The following is a 13892-nucleotide window of genomic DNA, read 5'->3' as shown; positions in this document are numbered from 1 at the left end:
CTGTTCCCCCAGAGTTGCTCCAATGGAAGGGGTGCCCCTCTCCTGTCTTGGGCACCACTGACTACTGATCCTCCTCCAGCCCAGAGAGGACTTCAAGAACATCCTGCTGTTGTCCAAACCGCTGTCAGAAAATCACTTTTTTTGTTATTCATTTTAAACTTGACCAATGCCTCCTTGTCTTCTGTACTCTATTATCACAGTTTTCATATAATGTGGTTTTCTAGCAGGAGAGCATATACAAGTGTAGTAGTCTGAGTGTAGTTCTCTCTGATGAAATGTGTGATATAACTGCCCCACAATCCTAAGTAATAAGGTTGATATAGTAGTTGTCACATTCTGACCTTAGTTCCTTTTTTATGTCTTTATTTTAGTTGGTCAGGGTGTGAGTTGGGGTGGGCATTCTATGTTGTTTTTTTATGTTTTGTTCTGTTGTTATATTTCTATGTGTTTGTCCTAGTATGGTTCTCAATCAGAGGCAGGTGTCAGTCTTTGTTTCTGATTGGGAGCCATATTTAGGTAGCCTGTTTTCTATTGTGTTTTGTGGGTGGTTGTATCCTGTGTTAGTGTTTTCACCATACGGGACTGTTTCGGTTGTTTGTACTTTTGTTATTTTGTTCAGTGTTCTGTTGATTTATTAAATATATCATTATGGACACTTACCACACGGCACATTGGTCTGATCCTTCTTCCACCACGACGACCGTTACAGTAGTCTATCAAAGTAATCAGAATTATTTGACAAAATGTAAGTTTGACTATATTTAACTGCTTCACTTAAGTAAAATGTTTTAAACTACCACAGAAATACTTTTAGAAAGAGTTAAAGCAAGTCCCGCAGTTATTCTACTTGGAAAATTACCATCATGTTAATTTTTATATTGATGTCTGCCAATCCATGACTGATGCACTAGTGTTGTATGCACTACCTTTGCATTCAGTATCATTGTGGTTCATGTGTGTATTTTTATATGATTTTACATCTCGTGCTCCTTACTGCTAAACCAATTGCCCTCTGGGACAAATAAAGATCAAACTTGAACTTGAAACTTGGTCTGAATTATGCAATCCTTACAGGAAACGTCTGACTAAGCAGAAGTACCCCCCTCCCTGACACCCCAGCCAGCCTCTTCCCCACTCCAAAAGAGTTAACAAAAAATACAACACGGATCCGGACGGACTAGATCCGGTTCCTCATTTTAGTGTTTAAAAGCTGAGGCTCTGGTCAGGAGAAATTAGCGATCTCCTCCCCTCTAGCCGGTTCTAGCCTTCTGAATCAGTCAAGAACACTACAGAACATCTCATTAGCAACCATGCAGCTCTGCTACGGACCAATGGCATGCCTCACTCTCTTCCTCTTGTTAACGGCCACTGGCACCGGTAAGTACAGTCTAGTCCTGTAGTGAAAGTTTGGGGTATAGCCCTTGCAGGACTTCAACATATAACATTGCATCTGTTCATCCAACAAATAATATATTATGCCAGGAGATCTGAAACCCTTGGCAAAATGATGGGTGTAGCCCTAATAAGTATGTGTGTTATTAACTCTGTAAATACAGTATTTTCTGGAACAAAATGAGATATTACAAATATGCTGTATAGGGGAAGTTAAGAGTGGGATGGTGGTTGTGGGTTAAAAAAGTTGTTCTGAACCCCATATGCTTCCTAAAATCTTCAGGAGCAGATAAGGTGCACAACTGTTGCACAGAGGTCTCCAGGCAGAAGATCACGGTTCCTATCATCGGAGCCAGAATGCAGAAAAAGAATCCTCCCTGTGTCAAGGCTGTCATGTAAGAACCTCCCATCCCTACTAACACAGAACATGGAACGTCACAAATGAAATGTATAGGCCTACTTTGACCATCTCCAGCCAAATGAATGATTAAGGACGAGATTATGACAGTTGTCTAAATGTTGTCATCTTGGGTTCAACACAGCTTTGAGACTGAAGATGGAGAGATCTGCAGCCACTGGAAAGAGGCTTGGGTTCGACACACATTCATTCAGCTGGAGTAAGTCATCAATAGAATAACGAATGAGTGATCAATTAGTCAGTTAAATTCATTCATATACATAGTGTAATACTTACTGTAGGCTAGCTCAGTTATACTCTCCAGTTACATGGCTGGCTAGAGTAAGTGACCTGCAAGAGGACCAGTACAAGGGCCAGAGGAGAAGACAGAATGTACAAGACAGACATGGTTGAAGTTGAAATGCTAACGATGTTGCTATTTCTTCTAGAATGGCCAGAAGGTCACTGAATACACAGAACACCACCACCACCTCCACGTAGAGGACACTTCTTCTTGTTTATCAATCATTACCAACATCGTCACTGGCTGAACTTGAGGGATAGCATTGTTTAAACCTGTCATTTAAATTACCAACCTTTAAATGATGTTATTTATGATAATTAAGGTATAATTTAATCCATTTAAATATTGAGATAAATTGGTGTATACATTGTTTATTTATTTCCAGTTGAAGGATTTATTGGGTGTTTAATGTGTGTGTAGGGGGCTATGTATGATGTGCTTTTAACATTCAATTCATTCCTGTGATGTATATGTGTATCAAACTGGTTTAAAAACAAAACAAAAGCCTATTTAAACTCAAATGGAGAATTGAAGACGCAAGATTTTATGCCACCTTTTTTTTTATAACAAAATAAACAATATTTTACAATAATAGTGCACTTGAATCCCTTGTTATCCTTTCTTATAATCTCTCAGTCATTGCGGTTTGCTGTTCTCTCAGTCATTGCGGTTTCCTGTATGTTGTCAATTCACAATCTTTCGTAGATGAATAGGTTTTATTCCATTCATTATTTTCTGCTGTTCCACAATTTGGCTGCACCTATTCTCATGGACTGTTGCCGCCATCTGGCGGATTCAATGTAGCATTGCAGCTTCGGCCTTCACTTTGATTGACATGTTTGACATACAGATTTCTAGATTTCCATCCAATTGGCGACAGATTTTCATGCGAATATTAAAAAATATAATAATCATCACGTGGTTATTTACACACTGATTTGAAGATGTTGTGAGACAGATTATCTAACTGAATTATTGGGGAATTCAATATGGTGGACGCCCAAAAATATGCTTTGACCGAGACATAGCTACTGGAAGTAGTTTGGGAGTGGGGATGCTGCGATTTTTCACGGGGGTGTATCCTTTTTTTGTTGATGAAATTGCCTTTGCTTCACAAAGTAAGCAGAAGTATAGTGCTGCGGGCCCGAGGGTCCTCACTTTTTTCAATTTGAGAATACAGGGAAAATGTGTTCTGATCAATTCTAAATAAATTATATTTAATCACCACAAGAATTTCAGGAAAAACGATAGAATTACAAAGTAAATAAATATGTAAGCTACAGCAGCCAGAGTTAGGTAAATGGTGGTTTCTTCCCCGTCTTCTCTCTGGCGAATGATAAGAACTGGAGGCTACAGCAGCCAGAGTTAGGTAAATGGTGGTTTCTTCCCCGTCTTCTCTCTGGCGAATGATAAGAACTGGAGGCTACAGCAGCCAGAGTTAGGTAAATGGTGGTTTCTTCCCCGTCTTCTCTCTGGCGAATGATAAGAACTGGAGGCTACACGTGCACTGCAGAAGCCCGTTGGATGCTTGACAACTTCAGGACTTTGAAACATATTTACAAAATTGCACCATGTCTGCCTTGATGTTCATAAATCTCCGCCGAGCTGCTGTTGCGCAGTGGAACCCAGACCGATACGTAACCACTTGGTTACAGCGACACTGTTCTGCCGAGGACATGCAAACCAGTGTGGCCACTGCAAAGCCCAAGAGCCTGACGCTTTCTGGAAGTTGCTGTAGCCCTGCTTGGGATATTTAGCTAAATTGTCTATTGGTTGAGAAGCAGGGAGTGTTCTAGATTGGTAAACTATGTCAGGGTGGAATTTGTAAATGTGAATTGGGCGAAGTTGAAGGTAATGATGCATTGAGTTTATAGTTTATTGAGATACATGAATACACCACACAAAAAACTTGATTTTATGGCTGTTTTTAAAAAAAAGTCATGCAATTAAACTAATGATTTATATTCACTACTTGGTCAATTGATTTGATTATTAAATACATTCTATGAGTTGATAGTTCACCCTTATTTTCCTTTATTCTGTAATAAGGTATATTGTCACCATGTGTTCAAGCTAATCAAATCATAGCTGTCCTCTAAGAGTCACGATTGGCGCTCCAATCGTTAAAAATAACACTCATCAACATGTTGCCTAATAGTCCTACTCATCACTTAGTATTATTATTATTACAAATAGAAGATTATCACTTCTCACAATGCTGCTCGTTTAGTAAAGTTAGATCAAAGGTGAATAAATGTCTTGCAAGATCACATACCGATAAATTAGTGTTTTACATAACAGAACCGAATATAATAGCATAGGATAGCAGGTCTATGAAGGTACTTATACACCAAAAACATCACCTAATTTCTAATAATATTTTATGATGGTTAGCTGAAGCTGTACAGTCAAAAAAAAGTATAATGCGCCAAAACTCTAGGCAGGATATATGCTTTGACTGAAACATAATACAAAAAAAGGCAAATAGTTTGTTAAAATCATCTGCTCTATTTCGCCCACGAAACCGGAATTCAAGAAGATCGAAATGCATCGGCTATTCCCATCAAACTGATTGAGCTCAATCAAATGCAAGTAAGATATGTGGTATGTATGTAGCCGATGGTGTCTGTATGCTGCATCTGTTCCCCTCTGGCTTCATCCATCTGAGCAGAAGCTAAAATGAAACCTTCCTGTGCTCATTACGAACAGGGTAAATAAAGGACCATGGACAGCTCCTCCGTTCACCAGCGACTTGGTGCTGCTATTTTGATGTGCCGCTGACCACGTCTTAGCCTTCTTCTCCATTTACATTGCGTCATAGCCTACACCAGGATTAGTCAACTCTTACCCTATGAGGTCTGGAGCCTGCTGGTTTTCTGTTCTACCTGATAATTAATTGCACCCACCTAAATCAGTCCCGATTAGAGAGGAACAATCAAAACAAGCACTGGCGCTGACTTGTAGGTCCAGAGTTGAGTTTGAGGTGTCACTACAGACCCTGGTTCGATTCCAGGCTGTATGACAACCGGCCGTGATTGGGAGTCCCATAAGGCAGCACACAATTGGCCCAGTGTCGTTAGGGTGTGGCCGGGGAAGGCTGTCATTGTAAACAATAATTTGTTCTTAACTCACTTGATAAGATTCAAACTCGCAACGTTTGAGTTGCTAGACATTTGCGTTATAAAAAGTAGAAATTAGTTGAAAAGTTACTAATTAGGTAAAATGCTAAAGTTGTCCGAGATGAGATTTGAATGTGCAACCTTTGGGTTGCTAGACGTTCATGTTTTACACCCACCCATCCACCCTGACCAACTTAAGTAACCATCTGTCTTTATACTACAATCTGTCGACATGTCACAGTGACATATTATTGTCCGACATCAAACTTGTCGTTGTTTTTATGAATAATAAGCCCATCCATTTAAACATGAATTTAGTATATGTCATTCTAGCAAACCAGGCAACTAAAGGCAACTTTCTTAACTTTCTTGGGGGGGGACTGTGGGAGGGGTCTCGAATGGTTGAGGGACAGCTATTGGGGAACTGTTGGGATCTATTGGGATTTTTGGAGGGTTCGGGTTCAAGTTTTTTGGCCTGGTGGTAGATCGGTCAACGTGCCCATGAGCAGGGCATTGACCCTGAATGCTTATGTGTGTCGCTCTGAATGGGAATCTGTTGGATGACTGGTATGATGTAGTTGTTGAGCGGCTTCACTGCAAGTATATTATACATTTTGAATATTCAATAAAGGAAAAAAAAATAAAAACTTTCTAAACAATGTTTTGGTTCATTTCTAACGTTAAGTTAGCAGGCTAACCAGTTCAAATAATAACAATATTATAACAGACAATGTCTTAACTTTAGCTAAACAATGTTTTGGTTCATTTCTAACGTTAAGTTAGCAGGCTAACCAGTTCAAATAATAACAATATTATAACAGACAATGTCTTAACTTTAGCTAAACAATGTTTTGGTTCATTTCTAACGTTAAGTTAGCAGGCTAACCAGTTCAAATAATAACAATATTATAACAGACAATGTCTTAACTTTAGCTAAACAATGTTTTGGTTCAATAACGTTAAGTTAGCAGGCTAACCAGTTCAAATAATAACAATATTATAACAGACAATGTCTTAACTTTAGCTAAACAATGTTTTGGTTCATTTCTAACGTTAAGTTAGCAGGCTAACCAGTTCAAATAATAACAATATTATAACAGACAATGTCTTAACTTTAGCTAAATCATGATGGCAGTCAGCAAACAAACGTTTAAAGTGCATGCCGCCGCCTACGATTGTGAACCCTGCCAAGATAGACTACATGGAAGGCCTATTGTGTGTTGTGTTGCCTGTGTTTTATAAATATAACCTGTGTGTGCCTGTGCCTGGTCGCAGAGTACAGCTAAAACTGGAACACCAGTGTGATAGATCTGAAGATTAAGTTTCATCACTGGACACCTGAGATATCTGTTTGAGATTTCTGACACCAACAAAGAGCGCCTCCTGGACTTTGATGACTTGTGAGTGAATTCAGATGTGACTTTTCCTGATGTCAGTGATTTTTAGCTGAAGAGATTGTAGGTGCCAGCACATGCACACACATTTCATCCACAACAAGGAGGTAATCTTATCATAGGTCTCTCTGGGCTGGTTTCAAAACATCTCACATGAATAAAAGTGGGTGCTACTGTAACAGTATTGCTTCCGTCCCTCTCCTCGCCCCAACCTGGGCTTGAACCATGGACCCTCTGCACACATCAACAACAGCCACCAACGAAGTATCGTTCGTTACCCATCGCGCCACAAAAGTCACGGCCCTTGCAGAGCAAGGGGAACACCTACTTCAAGGCTTCAGAGCGAGTGACGTCACCAATTGAAACGCTATTAGCGCGCATTTACTAGCTAGCCATTTCACATCGGTTACACTACTAACACAGACTTACTTCCATTCCTCTCCTCTACCACCTAACAGTTCCTCATCTCTGAACATGGTCATCAGTACGTCAAGTATGAAGGCCAGAAAGGCAACAATTAACAATGCAGGCAAAGACAACTACAATTCCCTCCATTTTGAGGATCATCTTCTTCTTCTTTGGTATTATGGCGGTTCGCAAACAAATATTATAGGTGCGTGCCGTCAGCTACTGTGTTGGCTGTGTATCAGCCTACTATTCTGTAGTATGAATTCATTACACTTTGTGAAAAATTTGCCCTACCAACTAACCTTAACCCCATAAAAACCTCATCACTATTCCACTACTTTGGCCCTACCTGATCCTCCACCAGGCCAGCAGCCTGGGAGGACGGGACACATTCAACACACCTTGGAACTCTTCTGCAGTAAAATCTCCTACACCCAAGTACTTCTCTGCAGCTGCCACCACAACATCTATCCTTTGTGATTTATGTTCCCTTCCTGTTGTACAGTTGACAACCATGGACATAAAGGACAAAGCGCCCACCTTACTGAAGCACATTATTCCTATCACTCTCTATTGACCTCGGCCTTGAAGAGTACCTCCAGGTAGTGCACACACATGTTTAACCTGTTTTAGAGAAGCAGTTATGTGAAGCTTCTGCATCTACTTAAAGCCAACACCTTGTTTGCTTTTAGTGCAGAACATAGGATGTGTCCCTGTATATTTTGTGTCTTGGTCAAAATTGTGATGATATTGGTCTGTGTTGTGACTGTGTTTTCTCCCCTCCTCCAGCTGATGACCTATGATCTTAAGCAGGGTGCAACGGTTCCCAAGTCTCTCTAGAGCGAGGACAACAAGGACAAGGCCACCGGTGGCATCATTTGTGAGGTGGCACTCATGGGCACCGTCCAGGAGACGTCTTCTAAACACAAACACACACACCTCATGATATGATAGATTTGTTTACTTTAATTAACTGGAATTGAGAAAATGATGTTGAATAAATTGGCTTTATATGATTCAAAATGATGAAATATACAGTCATCTTCCCAACAGGTCATTTGAAGTCATGATGGTTTCTGTGGTTTTGCACTGTTGAACTGTTTCAATTCACAATCACATTCACAACTAATGTCCATGCAGTTGTCAGCTCTAGTTTTACGGTAATGTGACTAAAATAAATAATCAAGGCAATAGATTATATTTATTTCTGCAGGCCTTAAAAGAAACAAATATAAAAAAAAATGTAAATCAGAAAAATATAACTAATTGAAGCAATCAATTTCATTAGATTATATTGTGGGTTCAGAAGAAAGCTTGAGCATGAATAAAGTACAATCATCAACAACGGCAAACCTCAGATATGCAATGCATTAAATCTGCATCATTTGGCTACATTACTCAATGGGGTTGTTACTGTTGATGTTGCGATTGGAAAAAGTTGTGTCGCTGTGGGTAAATCTTCCTTTCAGAGTTGGTTGGGGGGTTTTGGCCATCACAGTGTTGCTGTGGATATCTTCTTCAGTTTGGAGCTGCACATAACACAGAATATGAAACTCATTTTGAGTTTGAAGCAGATTTACATGATTTTACTTTTCAGAACAAGTGTGCTGGAAGGCAGTAGTTTGTACACGAAGACATTAAGTAAAACCCGTATGGCAAGTTTGATTGACATTCAGCCTTGAAACTCTCCTGTAAGTACGATTTGGTGTATTTGTAGCTCTGAGACATTTTGGTGTGTGTAGTTGAGTGAGAATGCTTTGTGTCTTAAGAGGAGAGCATGTGTGTACCTGAGATGAACCAGAGCCGTCCTCACCCACTCGTCCTTAATGCTGGCGCATACCTTCTTGTTCTTCGTGGTATAGAAGCTACAACAGAAAACACACTTAACCCTCAACCTCATAGAGATTACAAATATGAGCATACATTTTGAGAGTATTATAACTTTGTGTGTGTATATACATCATGCAGGGCTTACATGATAGCGTCATTGTTGCACACCTCCTTATAACTCTGTTGTTTGTAGCCTATTATCTGCGTGTAGGGTACAGGCTTCTCCTGGAACTCCACACAACAGTAAAGTTTCCGAGGACCATCTGAACACATATAAGCACACAAATCAGTCAGCCACAGGCAACATCAATTCAGATCACAAGATTATGAATGTCATGTGATAATATGACCCCAAAACAAAGTTGGCAGGTCTCACTGCTAGATCTTACCGGACCTTGGTAAAAAAATAAAAATAATACAGTTTACATGGATAAACTGTTAAGCAGGTAAAGTGGTAAATTGGTTACCAGGTAAACTCACATGCTGCTGAGGTTGAACTAAACATGGTCACAATGCAGCAGAGAAGCAGGATTGTCTCTAGGTATCTGGAAGCCATGGTGATGGTACGTAGGACGAGAGAAGATACACTGAACAAACCTACTGACTGGTCCTATATACCCCTACAAACGTGTGTGTGTGCACGTGAATGTGTGTTTGTGGATTATATGTGTCAATCACATCCTACACTCCTAACCTTTGGTTTTCTAAATTGGGGACAGGAAGCCCACCTCTGCATCATAGCAGACAGAAATGCTAACACTGCAGTTTAGTGACATACAGAACTGTGCTTTCCTAATGGTGCTTGAATGGTGCTTGTTTTGATTGATACAGTGCCTTGCGAAAGTATTCGGCCCCCTTGAACTTTGCGACCTTTTGCCACATTTCAGGCTTCAAACATAAAGATATAAAACTGTATTTTTTTGTGAAGAATCAACAACAAGTGGGACACAATCATGAAGTGGAACGACATTTATTGGATATTTCAAACTTTTTTAACAAATCAAAAACTGAAAAATTGGGCGTGCAAAATTATTCAGCCCCCTTAAGTTAATACTTTGTAGCGCCACCTTTTGCTGCGATTACAGCTGTAATTCGCTTGGGGTATGTCTCTATCAGTTTTGCACATCGAGAGACTGACATTTTTTCCCATTCCTCCTTGCAAAACAGCTCAAGCTCAGTGAGGTTGGATGGAGAGCATTTGTGAACAGCAGTTTTCAGTTCTTTCCACAGATTCTCGATTGGATTCAGGTCTGGACTTTGACTTGGCCATTCTAACACCTGGATATGTTTATTTTTGAACCATTCCATTGTAGATTTTGCTTTATGTTCATTGTCTTGTTGGAAGACAAATCTCCGTCCCAGTCTCAGGTCTTTTGCAGACTCCATCAGGTTTTCTTCCAGAATGGTCCTGTATTTGGCTCCATCCATCTTCCCATCAATTTTAACCATCTTCCCTGTCCCTGCTGAAGAAAAGCAGGCCCAAACCATGATGCTGCCACCACCATGTTTGACAGTGGGGATGGTGTGTTCAGCTGGGTTGCTTTTACGCCAAACATAACGTTTTGCATTGTTGCCAAAAAGTTCAGTTTTGGTTTCATCTGACCAGAGCACCTTCTTCCACATGTTTGGTGTGTCTCCCAGGTGGCTTGTGGCAAACTTTAAACAACACTTTTTATGGATATCTTTAAGAAATGGCTTTCTACTTGCCACTCTTCCATATTGTTGTCCTATGGACAGAGTCTCACACCTCAGCTGTAGATCTCTGCAGTTCATCCAGAGTGATCATGGGCCTCTTGGCTGCATCTCTGATCAGTCTTCTCCTTGTATGAGCTGAAGGTTTAGAGGGACGGCCAGGTCTTGGTAGATTTGCAGTGGTCTGATACTCCTTCCATTTCAATATTATCGCTTGCACAGTGCTCCTTGGGATGTTTAAAGCTTGGGAAATATTTTTGTATCCAAATCCGGCTTTAAACTTCTTCACAACAGTATCTCGGACCTGCCTGGTGTGTTCCTTGTTCTTCATGATGCTCTCTGCGCTTTTAACGGACCTCTGAGACTATCACAGTGCAGGTGCATTTATACGGAGACTTGATTACACATAGGTGGATTGTATTTATCATCAATAGTCATTTAGGTCAACATTGGATCATTCAGAGATCCTCACTGAACTTCTGGAGAGAGTTTGCTGCACTGAAAGTAAAGGGGCTGAATAATTTTGCACGCCCAATTTTTCAGTTTTTGATTTGTTCAAAAAGTTTGAAATATCCAATAAATGTCGTTCCACTTCATGATTGTGTCCCACTTGTTGTTGATTCTTCACAAAAAAATACAATTTTATATCTTTATGTTTGAAGCCTGAAATGTGGCAAAAGGTCGCAAAGTTCAAGGGGGCCGAATACTTTCGCAAGGCACTGTATACATTCATAGTGTCCTTACAACTAGGGACCTCATCAAGGCACTTCTTGGCCTAACATCATACGTTTTGGGCTGACAGACAGAGGGTTGATGCTCAAGACCCACAGAAGCTACCGTTCCAATTCGCTCCTGTATTGTCCCTTCTGACATTTTCTGAATCTACAAGAAGTAGGAGAAACAACCACATAAAAATAAAAGCGGTATATTTTGAGAATTATGTGAATGGAAGATCTCTAGCATGGACATAGTCTGCTGATCCTTGATCAAAAAGCTTTCAGCTGGCCAACAGTCAAACTCTAATGTTCAATATCACAAGTCAAACATGTAGATACCTTTTTGAAAGCTAAACAATATGAGAGTGTTTGTGGTAAATTTATGAACCAAGAGCAAGTTGTCAACAACAACAAAAACTAATCTGTTCCATGACCCATTTAGTGGTGTTTCTGCAAAATGCTGAGAAGAGCAAACATCTCATCTGACCTAGATAAAAGATATGTTGTTATTGTGTTCTCATGCAGCACTCAATATTCAACTTGTCTCAATAACAAATGCCATGAGAAACAAAGCTATGGGGTAAATACCACTATGTGGGTTCGAGTGAGCCCAGAATCTGGTGCAGTGCTGTAGAGAAAACAAATGTGGCTTAATTGCATAAGATCACTAGAATGTGCATGTTAAGTGCATGCAATGTTTCAAGCATTATTTCAGAGTTGAATGTGGCTTAACATCAGTTGATAAAAACTCAAGTCAACAGTTGTTCAATACAGTGGAGGCTCCTCAGAGGAGGAAAGGGAGGACCATCCTACTCAGTGAATTTCATTTAAAAAATATATGAAACATTTAAAAAAGTTATTATTTTTAGATAAAACTATACTAAATATATTCACGTCACCAAATAATTGATTAAAACACACTGTTTTGCAATGAAGGTCTACAGTAGCCTCAACTGCACTCTGTAGGGTAGCACAATGGTGTAGTCGGAGGACAGCTATTTTCCATCCTCCTCTGGGTACATTGACTTCAATAAAAAACCTAGGAAGCTCAAGGTTCTCACCCACTTCCATAGATTTAAACAGTAATTATGACATCTTCCGGAGGACGTCCTCCAATCTATCAGAGCTCTTGCAGCATGAACTGATATGTTGTCCATCCAATCAAAGGATCAGAGAATTAATCTAGTACTGAAAGCATAAGCTACAGCTAGCTAGCACTGCAGTGCATAAAATGTGGTGAGTAGTTGACTCAAAGAGAAAGACAATAGTTCAACAGTTTTGAAAAATTCACTTCCTCAAAAATGAAGGACAACCAAGAGAGAGAGAGCTAGCTGTATTTTGTTTTAAAAAATCACTTTCACTTACTTAGCTAGCGAATGCAGCTAGCTAGTTTAGCCTACTCAAACACCTGGCTCAAACAGAGAGGGATGCTATGTTAGCTAGCTGGCTATGGCTATCTAATACTGGAACTATTCCAAGTCAAGGTAAGCTTTTGGTTGTATGAAAAAAAGTAACACTAACGAGGCTATATACAGGGGGTAGGGTGGGGGTAAATGTAAAAAGTCTGGGTGGCCATTTGATTATTTGTGGCTTGGGGGAAGAAGCTGTTAAGGAGCCTTTTGGACCTAGACTTGGCGCTCTGGTACCGCTTGCCGTGCTGTAGCAGAGAGAACAGTCTATGACTTGGGTGACTGGAGTCTTTGACAATTTTTTGGGCCTTCCTCTGGCACCGTCTAGTATATAGGTCCTAGATGGCAGGAAGCTTGGCCTCAGTGATGTACTGGGCCGTAAGCACTGCCCTCTGTAGCACCTTACGGTCAGCTGCCGAGCAGTTGCCATTCAAGGCGGTGATGCTTTCGATGGTGCAGCTGTAGAACCTTTTGAGGATCTGGGGACTCATGCCAAACCTTTTCAGTCTCCTGAGGGGGAAAAGGTGTTGTCGTGCCCTCTTGTCTTGGTGTGTTTGGACCATGATAGTTTGTTGGTGATGTACTTGAAACTCTCAACCCGCTCTACTACAACCCCGTCGATGTGAATGGGGGCGGGTTCGGCCCTCCTTTTCCTGTAGTCCACGATCAGCTCCTTTGTCTTGTCTCTCACGTTGAGGGAGAGGTTGTTGACCTGGCACCACACTGCCAGGTCTCTGACCTCCTCCCTATTGGCTGTCTCATTGTTGTCGATGATCAGGCCTACCACTGTTGTTCGTCAGCAAACTTAATGATATTGTTGAAGTCGTGCTTTGCCACGCGGTATTGGATGAACAGGGAGTACAGGAGGGGACTAAGCACGTACCCCTGAGGGACCCCCGTGTTGAGGATGAGCATGGCAGATGTGTTATTGCCTACCCTTACCACCTGGGGGCGGCCCGTAAGGAAGTCCAGGATCCAGTTGCAGAGGGAGTTGTTTAGTCCCAGGGTCCTTAGCTTAGTGATTAGCTTTGTGGCCCTATGGTGTTGAACGTAATAGTCAATGAACAGAATTCTCACATAGGTGTTCCTTTTGTCCAGGTGGACAAAATTGCGTAATCTGTGGATCTGTTGGGGCAGTATGCGAATTGGAGTGGGTCTAGGGTTTACGAGATGATGGTGTTGATGTGAGCCATGACCTGTATTTCAAAGCACTTCATGGCTACTGACGTGA

At 40.8% G+C, this 13892-nt stretch overlaps 1 protein-coding gene across 1 annotated transcript; it reads right to left on the bottom strand.

Annotated features, from left to right (window-relative positions):
- Positions 1-8328: 8328 nt before the first annotated feature.
- Positions 8329-9433, bottom strand: LOC139387431 (C-C motif chemokine 20-like). The gene is made up of 4 exons (XM_071133587.1): positions 9325-9433; positions 8990-9107; positions 8802-8879; positions 8329-8543 (listed from the first exon to the last, which is right to left on the bottom strand). The coding sequence occupies exons 1-4, from the start codon at positions 9398-9400 to the stop codon at positions 8507-8509; spliced, it is 309 nt and encodes a 102-aa protein (XP_070989688.1). The 5' UTR covers positions 9401-9433; the 3' UTR covers positions 8329-8506.
- Between the last annotated feature and the right edge of the window lie 4459 nt (positions 9434-13892).

The sequence above is a fragment of the Oncorhynchus clarkii genome, chromosome 28, assembly GCF_045791955.1.
Source record: "Oncorhynchus clarkii lewisi isolate Uvic-CL-2024 chromosome 28, UVic_Ocla_1.0, whole genome shotgun sequence".
Lineage (NCBI taxonomy): Eukaryota > Metazoa > Chordata > Actinopteri > Salmoniformes > Salmonidae > Oncorhynchus > Oncorhynchus clarkii.
The sequence above is the reverse complement of the archived record's forward strand: the minus strand, read 5'-3'. Positions and strand labels throughout refer to the sequence as shown.

What these genes read in the sequence shown, in the direction of transcription:
- LOC139387431 (XM_071133587.1), bottom strand. Translation starts at nt 9,400, where the DNA reads ATGGCTTCCAGATACCTAGAGACAATCCTGCTTCTCTGCTGCATTGTG. An exon ending in TGCAACAATGACGCTATCAT is followed by an intron (nt 8,880 to 8,989) that starts GTAAGCCCTGCA and finishes TTTCTGTTGTAG; the next exon opens with CTTCTATACCACGAAGAACA. An exon ending in ACGGCTCTGGTTCATCTCAG is followed by an intron (nt 8,544 to 8,801) that starts GTACACACATGC and finishes TGTTATGTGCAG; the next exon opens with CTCCAAACTGAAGAAGATAT.